Below are 15,545 nucleotides of genomic sequence, written 5' to 3' on the forward strand. Positions count from 1 at the left end.
CACTGACCACTCTACGGTAAAAAATTAAAGAGAAAATACACGGGAACTGGGAAGCTACCCAAAGGTGTTTTGTTTTTGCAGGACAACGCCCCTGCACACAAATCTCATTTTGCTATGCAAAAAATTCGTGATTTAGGGTTTGAATTACTAGAACACCCCCCTCATTCAGCAGATTTGGCTCCATCCGACTACCATCTCTGTCCTCAACTGCAAAAAAGTTTAAAAGGTCGTACATTTTCTTCCAACGAGGAGGTAATATAATAATAAAAGCTCTAGAGGTCTGGTTTGCAGAGCAAAAGGAAACATGTTGTTCGAAAGGTCTAGAGACGTTGCAGGTTCACTGTAATAAATGTATAAAGAGGAGAATTTGTGGTGTAATAAAACATTTCGACATTGAAATTTTGTTTGGTTCTATAGTCATCAAGTGCAGGAGACCGAAATATCATATCTAAATCTAAATTGATGAGTGAATCTACAGAAGGTGTTAATCTAATTCTACGGATTATGCACTTGATTTGGTTGGATTCGTCAGTGTTACTTACTGACCCTAGATAGAGATCATAAAATCTTGGACAATCCAGAATTTTTTCTTGCATGACATTCACCTTTCACATACCTCAAAACTTCTTCCCACTATATATCATTTCGTTCAACGCGAATGATTATGAAGAAGACATCAACTATAAAAACCATTTAGAAGGACAACATCGTGATTCACAACTATTAAAGCCTTCATCAGCAGATTAGATCTTGAAGTTCTTGAAGCCATAGTCGACATAGATGGCTGATAAGCTCCTAACGGTCTTTGTCCAGTCCGTATGATCATCGTGCATAAAAGTAACAAGATCTTAGTATTGGCTTAATTATTTTCCATGATTATAAATTGTTCGTTTACAGAGCGAGAAGAAGACGACAACAAACTTGTACACATTGAAAGTAATGAGCCTCACTGCGACGACAACCATAGACCCCTTTTCACTATATCCTAAAGGTGTGAACACACTGATCGAATTTTCAATCTCGGACACGTGAAAGAAATTATGAAAAAGAATTTGAAAAACATCTCACCAGATGCAGCAAAATTAGAGCCCACATTGACATATTATTATGAATTGATTCTTCATTGTGTTGGATAAAAAAAATAAACCCAGTAAACTTCTCTTATTGGTTCTTGAGTGCTACTTTATTCTAACAGTACTCAGTACAGGGTGATATATTATGAATTCCATACTTCCTCTACATTTTTTTGTACTACTGTACTTAAAAAAGATTGATGAATTAAAATAAAACTTTTTTCATTTACACAGGGGTGGTGAGCTTAGCGTGATCTCACATCCTTATTTCGAATGAGAACTTTATTTTTTCATTTGATATATTGCTTCTCTTGAAATTTTTTCATCTAACATATCGAACATATCCCATACCTAGGTTTGAGGCATATAAACAAATCTTTTCAAAGATGATATTCGAGTTACGAATGTTGTTTATTACGGACTTTTTACTCAGTAATGAAATTTCTTTCACATGATCTGGAGTCCTTTACTGGCCTAACACACTAATTACTCAAAATTACTATATTCATTTTCATGGTAGCTACTCTTTTACATTTTTAACAATTTTTACTTGAAGGTCCAGATGAGCTTTATTGGCCCCTCAAGGCCCTATTACATTTTGCCCCTTTTTGAATTGAGTAAATAGTTGAAAATAAATTACCTATAATAACCTATCACAAGAATTAAGTCCTTTTGCAGAATTTATTGAAATTTTTTTGTATCAAAATCATATTTCTGGAAAATAATAGGTAATTTTTTCTTCTTCTTTTTCTGCAAACTTCTGTAATACGGACCCGAGATCTGGTGAGATTCACATGAACCCCTTCTCAATAATTTTCGAATTGCTTTTATGAATCACTCAGAATAATAATGATACGACTGGTTGTTTTGTATTATCATCAATCACTCCTCCAAACGAGAAAAACGAAGCCATTGAACTCGACGTCGATCGATCAGATAGCCGAGCGATTTGAATCATGAGCTTAATCAATTGTGATGACCTGAAGATATCAAAATATTAAGTTTCCTCATACCTAATGACTTGGAAGAGTTTCTGTCCGCGTCTTTTAAGGTCATTTCGTTGTGAAATTTCGAATACTAGCCGTAACAAACAAGATGATTCTCTATTTTATTCAAATTTACTCATTTTCTGAATTAGTTTCAGCTTATGGGAAAACTTCAGCTACGCTATATGAATATGGATAATCTACGGGTGAAAATGAAATATTACTTGATTTTGCTATGACTGTCATATTTGAGCCCAGCAGGGAACAATTTTTGTATTCTCAAGGAGTTCATCGGTAAATTCGTGCGTATTACTTTCCCAAAAAAACTTTCAAATCAGCCTACTGGTGTCGATGTAAATTCACAATGACATTTAATTAATGACAACAACTTTTTCTCCCTGGAATATTTCCAATCAAAATAATGAAACGTCCTACATTTAAGTACCCCAGATTTTTGCAACTTCGTGTCTTTTACTGAGAGAGAGTGGCGTTATATTGAAAAATTTACATAGTTTCTATCTATTTGTACTGGAAATTGATGTGATAATGATGTCCGAGTCAAGAGTCAACTGTCTCAATTGTGATTGGCGACACTGAGCAACTATCTCACTCCAGTCTTTGGAATGTTTATTTTCCATTCCATGTATCTATGTCCTCAGTTTTTCCACACGCAAATAAAGGAGTCGCATCAATCATGAGATTTTGACATGTCTATATGCGCCAATCATAAAATTCAAACGTTTCTCTATGCGACTGAGCGCACAAAAATATAATTTCTTAATACGTCAGTTTCAAGACGATAAGTCTACCGCGAAATTATTTCATTATAAAAAGCAACGAAAATGGATGAATTAGATAAATCATCAGAAGAATTACCAAAGTCTGTTAGACAGAACAGGCCACTTTAGAAGAGACAGATTTCTCGAAATGGTGCTTAAAAAAAGGAATAAAAAATGTGATGAGAGAAGAGGTATTCCTTGCCTATTTCGGAGAGCTGAGTAAGAAGTGCAAGTCCAACACATTGTGATCGAAATATTCGATGTTCAAGAGTACGATGAAAATGAGAAACGGCCTGGATGTCAGCAAATTCCTAAAATTAACTAAATGACATGTAAGCGTTAATTTTCTACTCCCTAGTAGGAACATAAAATTCTGCCATATCTCTATGCTCCGAGCGACTCGAATTGCTAAGGTCGGTATCAAGAGTGAAACTCTCCCTGAAAGTGTTTCATTTACGCTAGTAGGAAAAATATTGTTCCTAACTCATGTGGAAAGTGCCGTTTCCGCACTCGGCAGCTTCAACTTTCCACACTTTTTAGGAAAATAACTATATTAATGATGTCATTGGTTGACTTGTAGCTTTGTGTGAGTAGCTTTGTTTTTGTCACTACTGAACTCTTTAATTCGATATTTGATCCCTTATATCTATCGATATAACTTTCAGGGCCGATATTGCTGGTTTTACTGGCCCGCAATTGAATAACAATAGAACTCGAACGACTGGGCCAATGGGCATCGTCTCTGAAATACTGAGAGTACTGTTCAGGAATATCGGAATAGACGGTCAGACTTGATAATGGAACTGGAAGCAATCTTCATTTGTTATAAAGAATGTGGATAATAGGACTTTTTCATCTTTGAATGAATCAATCACATATCACATTTGCCAATTCTTCAATTCAATATGTTCACAAATTAATTCAATCCTTCTCCGAACGTTTTTGCATTCAAAGCTTAGTGAAAGTGTAAGTGTCAATTCCAATTGAAATTTGCAAAACATATTTTGATTTCAACCAAAAAAATGGGGAAAACACCGAAAATATTGAAAAATAAGAAGAAAAAATGAGCATGAATGAAAACAAGAAACAAATTGTGAATAACTGGAGTGTGTCAATGTCTAAGGTCTAAGTCATGGGTAGTTCAGAACATTAGTTCCAATGCAACACTTTGTTTCTTGTTATCACGTGATTGTATTTCACCAGTGTGAAGTTTTGCAGGGTATTAGTGGCACAAAGTTGGCATTTTTCTCGGCATTTCTATGAGTGTCCTCTATATTCCCATGAAAAAGCTTCATTTATTTTTCTCTTTCTAGGTACGACTTTTCTCAAGGTCAATCTCATGAGAAATATTCGCGAAAAAATAAGATGAAATGATTCAATTTCAATACCCTGTTTATGACTTTGCGTAGGACCCGAGTAGGAATGACAACAAGAGGTTTGACCAATGACCACTAGTTCAGAACTTGTTCACGTCATAAAATTCATTATCCAGATTGTTTCATTGGCGGAATATTCAAAACAGATGAAAAAAATTATCCATATTTAAGGAGTTCCTGTAGCCTTATAATGGATATCATATTGATATAGCCGATACTTTACGAAAATCCATAATTAAACTAAAGAAACTGATGATTTTCTCTGCGATGAGTCTCTCAATACAACACAATTCATACTAAGCAAATTCAAACGATCTGTTTGAATAAAAGTTTCTCCTCTCAGAATTTTTTTCCTGTGATATGGATCTCGCAAAATGAAAGAATTTGGCCAAATCGAGCAGGTTTTCAAGATGCGATCTCAACGGATTGATCATTGACTGCATTTCTCCTCAGTTAACATTCCTCCGAAAACGCTAGTATCTGCATGGTGACGTACGTGGTGAGCCTTACATCTCGGAAGATTCATCAGAAAGACAAAGCCCCCGAGGCTATTGGCGACCTCTTCTTGAAATCGGTGCCCTCATTTCGTAAAACCAGCTGATCAGACTACTCCTGCATGGTGATTTGCCTGACAGAACTTTGGTTTCTTTTTGTCTGCCTACTACATAACCCGTTATGCCAACTTGATGTCCGATCACCATTCAGAGGAGTCTTAAAGTTGATCCATTAACATGTAGCGATAAGACGCCGATGAGTTTGTGGTTTACATTTTAACGAACCTACAGTCCCTGGCCATATTATTAGACGCATTGATTCGATGCAAAATCTCAATATTGAATTATTAAATTGAATGTATATGTTACATATACTTCATCTGTAAATGGTTTTCACATATACTATATCATATTCAATAAAAAATATTGATTTATTGATGATTAAACATGAAATTCTAATATTTTGCTGAGCCACCCTGTGTAGCTATGAAAGCTTCATACTATCAATGCAGAATTGTTCGGTTTGCTGCATTCGAGGATAATGATTTCATATGTGGATTATCGAAATAACGTCCGAACCTGCAGAATGCAAGACGTCCACTGGAAGACATAGTACTGATTCATACTTAAGTACTAATACTACAACATCAAAAATAAATGCCAAACAGAACAATTTAATGAGAGTCGCAGATGAACCTAACATTCTGTGGAAATGAAATTCAAATATTTTGCTTTTTCCTCGAGCAATACCAGTAAATATAAAAAAAATCCTCAGTGCGTCTAATAAACTGGCCAGGGACTGTATGTAGAGAAGTTCTTCAGTGTCAGAAAAGGAATTTTATGAATTCGTGAGGTCAAAAATTGTCAAAATGGGCAGTACGACTAATGAAAATTGAATAATATCCATTGAATAACATAAATATCATTCTGAACTAGCGTCCACTTTGATAGTCCCTTTAAAGCATAACGCTTTCTTCAGTTAGTAGGACAAAAATACGGAAGTTTTAAAATTAAATTGTCTTTATGTTTGATTATGAAACTGGCTGTGAGTCCTCTATCAGCTACCGGTTGATTCGGGTGACTTGGGACAGTCCTGTAACTTGGGACAATTACCCCCCTTGCAAATTTCTTTGTTTCTCACCATTTATGAGTGAAGGGACAAACTATAAGATTGTGTAACGTCAAAATTTAAATTTTGACCTATAACTCAAAAATAAAGGAAGATAGAGGAATGCAGTTGATGGCATTATTAGTTTCTCGAAAAAAGACGACATGAATGGTACATTCATTTTTCTCTATCTCCTATTTAAAAAGTTGTAGTTCAGGTATCACCAATTTTGCCCACCCTGTACATGTGTTTCACTTTGTGCAAGTGTAATTTTTTTTCTGGATACGTGGGATATTAGAGATGTCATGAAACAAGGTTGTTTACAAATCAAACGGCAACACGGATCTCATTCATTTATTTTGTTTTATAGGGTGATTTGGGACAATTAAATGCCGAATAGATATTAAGTGGCGCATTGGCAGTAGGAAATATGCCAATTTTTCGCAGGATATTATTATTAATGTTATTTCCACAAAGAAATCACCAAAGAATGAAAGAAATCAAAGTTCCCTTGATTTATTTAGTTTTTTAACATTCGAATTGCAATATATTTACCTTCACTGTAATAGGGGTTTATTATTTAATTTCTTTACCGAATTTCAACTATATAATCACAAATTCTAATTTATCAAAACTATACTCCGTCTCAAGTCAAAGTCACCTATTTCACTTGAGAGTTGAGAAATCAATGGATTTTAACTTGTGTCCCAAGCCTCCCAACTCGGTGGGTGACTTGGGACAAGTATATATATATATATATATATTTTTTTTAAAATTTATATCCGACTTCTGAAGCATGGTATATATCCTAATCAATAGTCTGAGTCATTTAGCATTTTTGAACCTCTTTCTCACATGAAAATGGGTCACCGTTTTTGAAATATGACAAGTGGAATTTCAAAATCGTCCCAAGTCACCCGAATCTACGGTATTTCACTTTTAGATCGATATCACTTCTCCTGATCAAACATAATAGGGGTGAAAAAGTATACATTCAGAGCTAACACTTATTCATTCGAAGCAATGAGAACTCCCAAAAGAATGTGGTTGACAAAAAAGTATCAATGTTTTATACTCTCTTACACCTTCAGTGGTAAAAAATTTCTCTTCCTTGGGTGATGTTGGATTTTGGCCCCAAGATTTAAAGTACCTATTATTCTACGCCTCTATGCCATTGACGCAGGGTATTTTTTTCAATCCCTTCTTGTTGTACAGAATATGTCAATCCATTACAGCCAAAAATTCTATTTTTGGCTGAGACTTTGGAAAAAGTCTCGGGAAAAGTAGAAGGTCTTACAAAGTTATTGTAAGTATCAATTCAACTTGTAGCACAGAAACTGCATGAGCATTACTCGTACCTAACATAAAACTATCAAGTGTGGAAACAAAATGTTAGCTTTATTTGTTTACAATGTTAAACGGATGCATAATATGAAATCAGGAATTTCGTAACGATGTTATTGATTTATTATTGTTGTTATGAGATGAAACCAGCCATTCGATGAAATCTTCCTGAACTCCGAATTTCAGTCCATAAAAATGTTACTTAATGGGTTTTTTGTTATTCACTTTCACTGAATTCGAATTCAGCAGATGCGACTGGAGCTCATTGAAATGCTCCATATGAAATTATTACAATGTAACTAGGAGCATTCCTTGGATTTTCGGATGAAGCATTCTTCTGAATCACAGCATTTCGGAAATTATATGACATTACGTTCGAAACCCTTTCTAACTGCTATGAGGATCATTTGTAAAGACCCTGTATCACTCCCGTCGTTTCAATCCACACAATTTCAGTGTCTGAGGTGATGACGCTCCGGTTTCCCTTTTCTTCCATGAAGAGTGAAATTAATCAAATTGAGTGTTTCAATGGGTACCCTATAATTATCTAGGTACTGTTTATATTGTTCCAGTAGAACAATGGAAGTGTGCAGAAATAAGAGCAGCAATTTGTTTTTAGAGTTTATGCAAGGACACGCTCCACTTGGGATGATTTAATGGTCTCAAGTTTATGTAATTGCTCCTTGTGGTATTTCGAAGAGGTCGGTTATTATTTCGCTTAATACCACAAATAAATCCAGCCGAAGCATCGGAGTAGTGAAGAGTTATGGGAAGTATGGGAAATTAGAAATTTTAAGTTTCTACTTCCTATTGAATATTCCTCAGTCGGTGACATCCTCTCCACAATAAAAAAGTCAAAACTCTTCTTTGAATTCTATAGTATGAATGAGCTTTTTCAACATGTATTTTATTCAGCAGAAGATTCCTAAGGTCAAAAAAAAACAATTTTCTCCTTCAACAGTGTTTACAATTTTCCGCGATTGGAAAGATACAAGCTGTTGAAAATCCATAATGAAATGTAATGTTGTATAATATCTCACACATGATTTTATCGAATGGTATGATTTTCGGAATATTATAGTTTTTCATTGATGTGATGAATTGACGTTTTTTTTTTCAGGATCGCCATGCGAAATTGTGAAAAAGAAGTAGTGTGGACAATTGGACCAGGTTCTTTTTTCAAGCACTCAGAAGAACTGGAAAGTGGTTTGCACTCTCTGTCGATACAGCGCTTAGATGCTTTACTCTATACATCGGATGGTATTGGTAAGTTGCCTACCTTGCTTTAGCGTTGTGATTTGGACTTCGAAGTCGTGTTTGGCATTTTCAACTAGAGAATGCGTTGGTGCACTATAAAACTCAACAGCTTTATACAGGGTGTATCGGAATGACACAGAAAAATGAAAGGGGTGATTCTTTGAGGAAAATTAAAGTGGGTATTTGGTATTAAATTCTTTTGAAAACCTCCCCCCGCAAAAGTTTCACTCCTCCGAAGATTAACAAGAAAAATTGTTTTTCCTTTTTATTTTCCCCGTATATTGAGCTGAATGTTTTTATGATTGTCATTGCAGAGCACACACTGGCAAAATATATCTTCGCGTTACCTCATCTTTTCGAAAATGCAATGCATTTTTTTCTCGTTTATGCTCAAGTTGCCGAAAAACCTTAGTATATGAATTGGGATTTTCATCCATGTTTTTCTAAAAGGAAAATTTCCACCAAAAAGAAGTTTATAATATTTCTTCTGATGCACAACGCACAAACAGCATTATATTACATGGGATTGGGCAATATTCGATTGTATAAATGTTCAATATTCGAAAGAGACAAAAATATCAATTTGCAATGTTCAGTGAATAAGCTGCTCATGTGAATATTTGTATTAAGATTCACAAATTAATCAGTAAAAATTGTCAGATTCAGGACAATTTACTTCGACGAATGTTGTATAACTTCAGGAAAATCTGCGAGTAACCGAAGGGTTATCTACAAATCTCAGAATAATATAATCCTGTGGTAGGGGAGCAAATACGTTGAGAAACTCTTTTTTTGAGAAAAATTGGTTCACCCTAGGCCACAATCTATTCTCACTCTCACTTAAACGCTATTACAGCTTTGCCACTTATAAATCAATTGCACTCTAAATCATTAGTAGTAAATTGCTTCCTGCTTAAAACTTCGTTAATTACACCCGCCAAATATTGGATGATGCAATCTCTTGGGAGAAATTCATTATTATGAGCCCATGAGGAAGCTTTAACTAAATTAACTGATGAGTTATAACAACTCCAAAGTACGATAGTAATTTACAAAGTGATCGAATCTCGGGACAAGGATATACATACTCATTGTCGCATATAAAAATTCGTATTAGGGTTTATCCAACGACTGAACACCAGCTTTGAACTACGTTGAATTTGTTGAGAGTTACACAGCTAGATCCTCTAATCAACTAAATTCGCATTTTCAAATAAATCAATTCAAATTTTATTTGCCGCTAAACTGAATTATTTTATTGCAGGTCTTTTTATTTTTTTGCATTTTGAGAAATGTTATATTGGGAAGTGAAATTAATACAACTAGTTGCAGAATGGCGAATGCGCAAGATTAAGAATTAAAAATAGTGTTTCCATAGTGAAACTTCTGTATCCCACACAACCCATTAATAATCAACATATTTCCCTTCGGTATTTTCATCCACCTCATTACAAATCGTGACAATGTAGATTCATGAAAAACGATAAATCAAAAACTTCCACGTGTCCTGTTAAATCAAATATGAACTTTGACTGTTATAGCCGAAGTGTTGGTTTCTGTATTCATTCAAACTTTTATGAAGGAAATTTTTCTGGAGAAAATCAAATTTACGACTTGTTTAGATGTGAAAATTTTATATCAGATGTAGCTGCTGTATTTAAATTGAAAACTGAATTATATGATTTCTACTAGGACGAGTTATTTAACCACTGGAAGTGTTTCTCAATTACAATAGCATCTTTAGGTGGGTGAAGGATTTCCATTAAGTATTGGACACATATTTACATTCATATTTGAAGATTATATGAAAAAATCATTACAATGATAACATTGAGATTAATTCATTCACGAACGCAAAGTTGAGGAGAATATTCATCATTTGTAAGGCAATTTATTTCATAGATAATAATAGGTCCTTTCGTTTGTATAAAAAGTGTAGCACTTTTCTACACTCGATTTGATTTACGCGGAATTGTAGTTCATCTACACATAGTCAAAAGGACATGTAGATAAACTACACCTTGTCTACAATGGTGTGAATTCAATCAGCAAACGAATACTAAGATCGAGTGTAGAAAAGTGCTACGCTTTTTATGCAAATGAAAGGACCTATTATAATTGATGAATCGATTTAGAAACTTTCATTGTGGACTGATGTTTTTGCTCTGATTGATAACAAATTGGCGAATGCGCTAATATAGGACAACAGTGATTCCTTTGAATGTTTTTACTAATTTTTCGTGTGGTCTTCTTTCTGTTATAGATATTCGAAGAAATATGAGCTACGAGGCACCTACAACGCTTTAGTGGTATAGATCAGTGTCCAAAATCCGTGGTAAACAAATTTAGCTCAATATCAAACGCTAGTTCTCTGGAAATTGCAAATGTACGGTCTACGTCAATCAACTTGTAGATAGAGAACAAATTTGATCAGCTTCGAATAATCTGAAACTTCCATCCGCATTGCATCTACAAATTCAATAAGTTTCGAACTGTTTCCCTGCACTGTCGCCGGTTTTCAACTCGGAACAATCGACCATATCTGCATTCACAGCAAAGTATTTTGCGTAAAGTGCAATGCTTCTCTGTATAGACAGCGATCCTTCCGACTGTAGCTAACATGGCGCTTAGCAGCCGCAACAGCTAATGCATGTATAATGCGACGATCAGACGTTCAGAATGCCGAGTTTGTTACACGTTGCAACGTATAGGTCGTTAACCGTCCATTCTGTCGTAATGGACCGGTCATTGTAAGTTTAGAGGCCGCAAAATGTGTCACAGGACGCTTAATTGAGCATCGGGAATGTCCCACTCCGGAAAAGCACATGGGAGGATTTGGGCCATTGAAGCCTGGTTAAAATTATTGGCAGTGATTGAATAAAGCATACCCAGATGTGCTTCGCAACTTGTGGAAAGCCAGGAGAGATTCCAAATTTTCCTGGAAGTAAGGGTGATCGCAGTATAGAATGACGGGGTTCATTTTGAGGAAAATACAGGGAATCCTGGATAAGATGGGAAACATTTTAATGTGAAATAGAGGATCACGAAAAACCGCCATATGTAGTATCTAAGTGGTCTAGATTCTGATTTACAGGGTGTTTTTCAAATTTGGATGGAAATTAAGACCCTTCTATCTTCTGAACATAATCACTGATTCATCCGAAATTTGGAAGGAGGATAGCTTCCATGAGGTTCCAGAAAAATGCAATCAAATCTCATTCAATTTGCAGGACCGTATCGCAGTTTTTAAAAGTTCGCCAAATCACCCTGTACAGGGTGGTCAAAATTCGTTGTCTACTGAGGGGATCTTGAGAACTATGAGAGCTAGAGGAAAACGGATGATATATTTCTAAGCTCTTTTTCAGAGAAACAAAGAATGGTGAAAACCGTAGCCTCCTACGATTCTTCATTTGTGAGTTATTTGCAAAAAATGAGATTTTGACGATTTCGAGAAGTTCTCATAACTTCTTTGTCTTTGAAGTTACAGATCTTGAACTTGAACCTCCTTAGGCACTTTTATACGCCTATATACTTTTATACTTTCATACTACTGACAACAGTTTTTTTTCCAAATCAAAAATAACAAATTCGATAAAAGTTTGCATTTAAAAAAATGAAAGTTCGCCTAATGAATCGCAATGAAAAAATCTTTCAAGCTCGTTCTTCGTAAAAAGTGCCCATAGAAGGTTCAAGTTCCAGATCTGTAACTTCAAAGACAACAAAGTTATGAGAACTTTTCGAAATCGTCAAAATCTCATATTTTGCTGATAACTCAAAACCAAAAGAATCGTAGGAGGCTACGGTTTGCACCAAATTTTCTTTCTCTGAAAAATAAAAATGTGTCATCCATTTCCTTCTGGCTCTTATAGTTCTCGAGATCTCCTCAGTGGACAACGAATTTTGCCCACCCTGTACAATGAATTGCATAATTTCTTCGATATCTGCATAAAAATATTCATTTATTCAATTTGCCAAATAATATTGCATGGCACCATCAAGGTTGCCGAGGACTGATCTATTTTCTTGATAATGACAATAACTCTTTCTGTGTCGATATTCACTTCATCCGATTCATATGGGGGTTTTTCGTGATCCTCTCACATTAAAATGTTTTCCATCTTATCCGGGACATCCTGTATGAAACAGAAAAACAATATTGAGAACAAAACATCATTCGTAACGTTCAAATATATCCCCCAAGAAGGCTGCCTTTATAGTACGAAGAGAACAATTAATTCTCAGTTTCATTCACGTGATCGTCTAATTTGAATTTTTTATTTTTCTTTTTATAAAGATGTGAGGTGATTGTAATTGGAAAAAATGAATTTGGTCTGAATATAATGAAGACTTTTGATTATAATGATAATGTTAGTGAAAGACTTATTTTCTGAGCATTTCTAGACAGACGAGGATAATTTGTATATCACAAAAAAAAACGAAGAAAAGTTAGTAATTGAATCGTAAGGTACAATTTCCAATATTGAAATAATGAAGGTAAATGAATTATCACAGCTTCCTCATGAACGAATCTAATAATAAGGCATCTCAATAACTGAATTCAAAACAAAATATAAACCTCCCAGACATTTTTTGTATGGTTTTTTATTGTGGAACATTCAAAATGAAACTGTCATTAGAATCCGTCCTTTTTTCGCTACAGAAGATATAATATTGTATTCTCTAACGCATCCTAAAAAATGGTCTATGAATATTCTTTTACGGCTTTTACAATATGCGCAACCATATCAAAGATGGAAAAAACACATGAGCGATACTTCGATATATCCACGAGAAAGGATCCCAGATGATGAGATGTCCATTATCGGAATCATTGAGAACGTCTGCAAATCTTCTTTGGACCGTTTTCAACCCCAACATGAAAAGACGTTTCGTCTAAATCGTCGACTGTGAAATTGTATTCATAAGGGTGCCCCTTCTGAGCTTCCTCAGAATGGGATTTTACTAAGCATATTTCCTAGTTTTGTTATTTCATAGGATTTGTTTTTGGGTCACGTTGAAAAGCTGGAAGTTTCACGTGGTTTTTCCCCCACATTTCGGACGAAACAAAATATGCTCGATAATTGGCACATTCGCCATTTTGCAGCGGCTGGTGAATTTATGAAACCCGCAATTTGCGGCAGAATTTGTTTCCTATTCAGGATCAATCGGGAATTTTACTTTGAATTGAACAAAAAAGAAGAAAATTGCGGACTCTATCCGAATTTACCATTATTATTAACTTTGGAAACTATTCATTCAAAAAATGATAAATTCTCGCTGAAATTTTCCATGAACATTTGAAGTTTCCAGATGTTTTAAAGAACAAGAACATGAATATTCACTTCTCGATGTAGATATATATTCTTTCTACAGACTTTTCAATTTCAAACGACTGTATTTTTATATTAATAACATATATAGGTGTTCCTTTGTATGTTCCTTCCTTCTTGATGCTCTTTATGTGTTATAATGAAAATATTAATTTCTTCACAATAACAATTATAATATACAGCAGAAAAAAATGAGAAGGATCTTTAGAATTTAAAAATTCATCATCCTATATAGAAGAAGCATTAGCATTGTTTCATCAGTATCACTGAATTTTCATTCATTCCAAACTGTGATCAAAGGTTAATTTTGTCATTGATGATATCAAAATTTTCTTCCTATTAGAGACAAGAATTCGTTATATAATAACGTAAACGGAAAGAAAAAGGGCGATAGTTTTTACAGGCTGCCAAAGATATATTCCTAGCGATTACTGACATCATACTATTGCTAAAAGAGGGAAGAAAAATCTAAATATTCGAAAAAACCAAGCATTTCGAAGCAGTCAAATAATTTTTTTTCGAGCCTGATTTTCAAGAACAGCAGGATTGATGTAAGCTCAAAAAACTTATCCTGGAATATCCTCCCCCTCGAACCTAGATGACACAAGATCCGCTTCTTTTTCTAAGGTCATGAATTTCAAATGAGGCCTTCTTTTCCGTTATTGAAAAATTGACAGGCTTGAAATATCAACGCTTGCGGCAATTTTGATTTATATGCATATTGTACATATCTAGCTCGAAGTGTGCGTTGATAGCTTATGCTTATCTGTAGTTCAAGCCATCATTCTCCTGCGGAATTCTTGCCACTGACGTTCGGTGTAAGTGAAATACGATAGGGTGAAAAATTGGGACAGGGAAGTTTAGGTATATTTATAGGGGTGGAGGATTCGGGAATTGAATCTAGACGTTTGCTGAATGGGATTTTGTAGCGCACCGATGCGATGGCTCGAAAAATCCTTGGGTTTACTAAAATTATCAAGTTTTACTCGATACCTATATGTACTGGTACATATTTTTAATTCAATAACACTTTTAAATTGGACATGAAATAGTTATTTATGTAAAATTGGTAATTATGTCCTAAGGACGCATATTATTTATACCTGCGTTGCGTACATAAATTTTATATACAGAGCGTGAATGCACAATTGTTAAATAATTTAAGGGGTGAAACCTTATCAAAAATAGTGTGGGTCTTCAATATAATTCTTTCGAGCAGCCTTTGCTATGATACAGGCCCCTCAAGATGACATCTGGAAAGCCATTGTTAATTTTTCTTCTTAGAAACCAAAAAACTGAGAGAAATGAAATTGAGAAGGCACTCTAAGGGAGCGTGAAGTCACAAAATTCTTTTCTGGTGTTACCTTATAATTTCAGCATATATACATCATACAGAATCGAGAATTGATCCCCTGGTCCAGCCTTCAAGTGATGATTTTTCTGTTCTTCAGTTTTTCGAGGAACTTTAGAGGATCCCAGAATCACCTCCCATAGATATAACAGTGGCTATTCATAAGAAAATAGAAAAAAACGAAAAAGACATTGAAAAACCTTCAGCATGATATCCGCACTAGGTAAATTTAAGTTCGAAGATAATTTTAGCCTATAGCACTCACGCTACTACTAATGTGTAGCATTTTTTTTCAAAAATTTTAATACTTTGATTATGAGTAAAGAAAAGACTTCGGCATTCTTCATTTCATGAATCTATAAGGTTTTTGCGAGTGAAGAATTTTTGCATCTACATAGTGTTTTCAAAGGTGAGGCTTTTTTTGACAGAAGTTAGAACTCATCAAAA

At 34.8% G+C, this 15,545-nt stretch overlaps 1 protein-coding gene across 1 annotated transcript in view; it reads left to right on the forward strand.

Moving 5' to 3' along the window:
• LOC123310837 overlaps positions 1 to 15,545 on the forward strand; it is a 61,070-nt gene that overhangs the window by 17,989 nt on the left and 27,536 nt on the right. The window contains exon 2 of the mRNA XM_044894514.1: positions 8,281 to 8,426. Within this exon, the coding sequence (XP_044750449.1) occupies positions 8,281 to 8,426 (146 nt within the window). The remainder of the gene's footprint in view (positions 1 to 8,280; positions 8,427 to 15,545) is intronic.

This window comes from Coccinella septempunctata, chromosome 4, assembly GCF_907165205.1.
Source record: "Coccinella septempunctata chromosome 4, icCocSept1.1, whole genome shotgun sequence".
Classification (NCBI taxonomy): Eukaryota; Metazoa; Arthropoda; class Insecta; order Coleoptera; family Coccinellidae; genus Coccinella; species Coccinella septempunctata.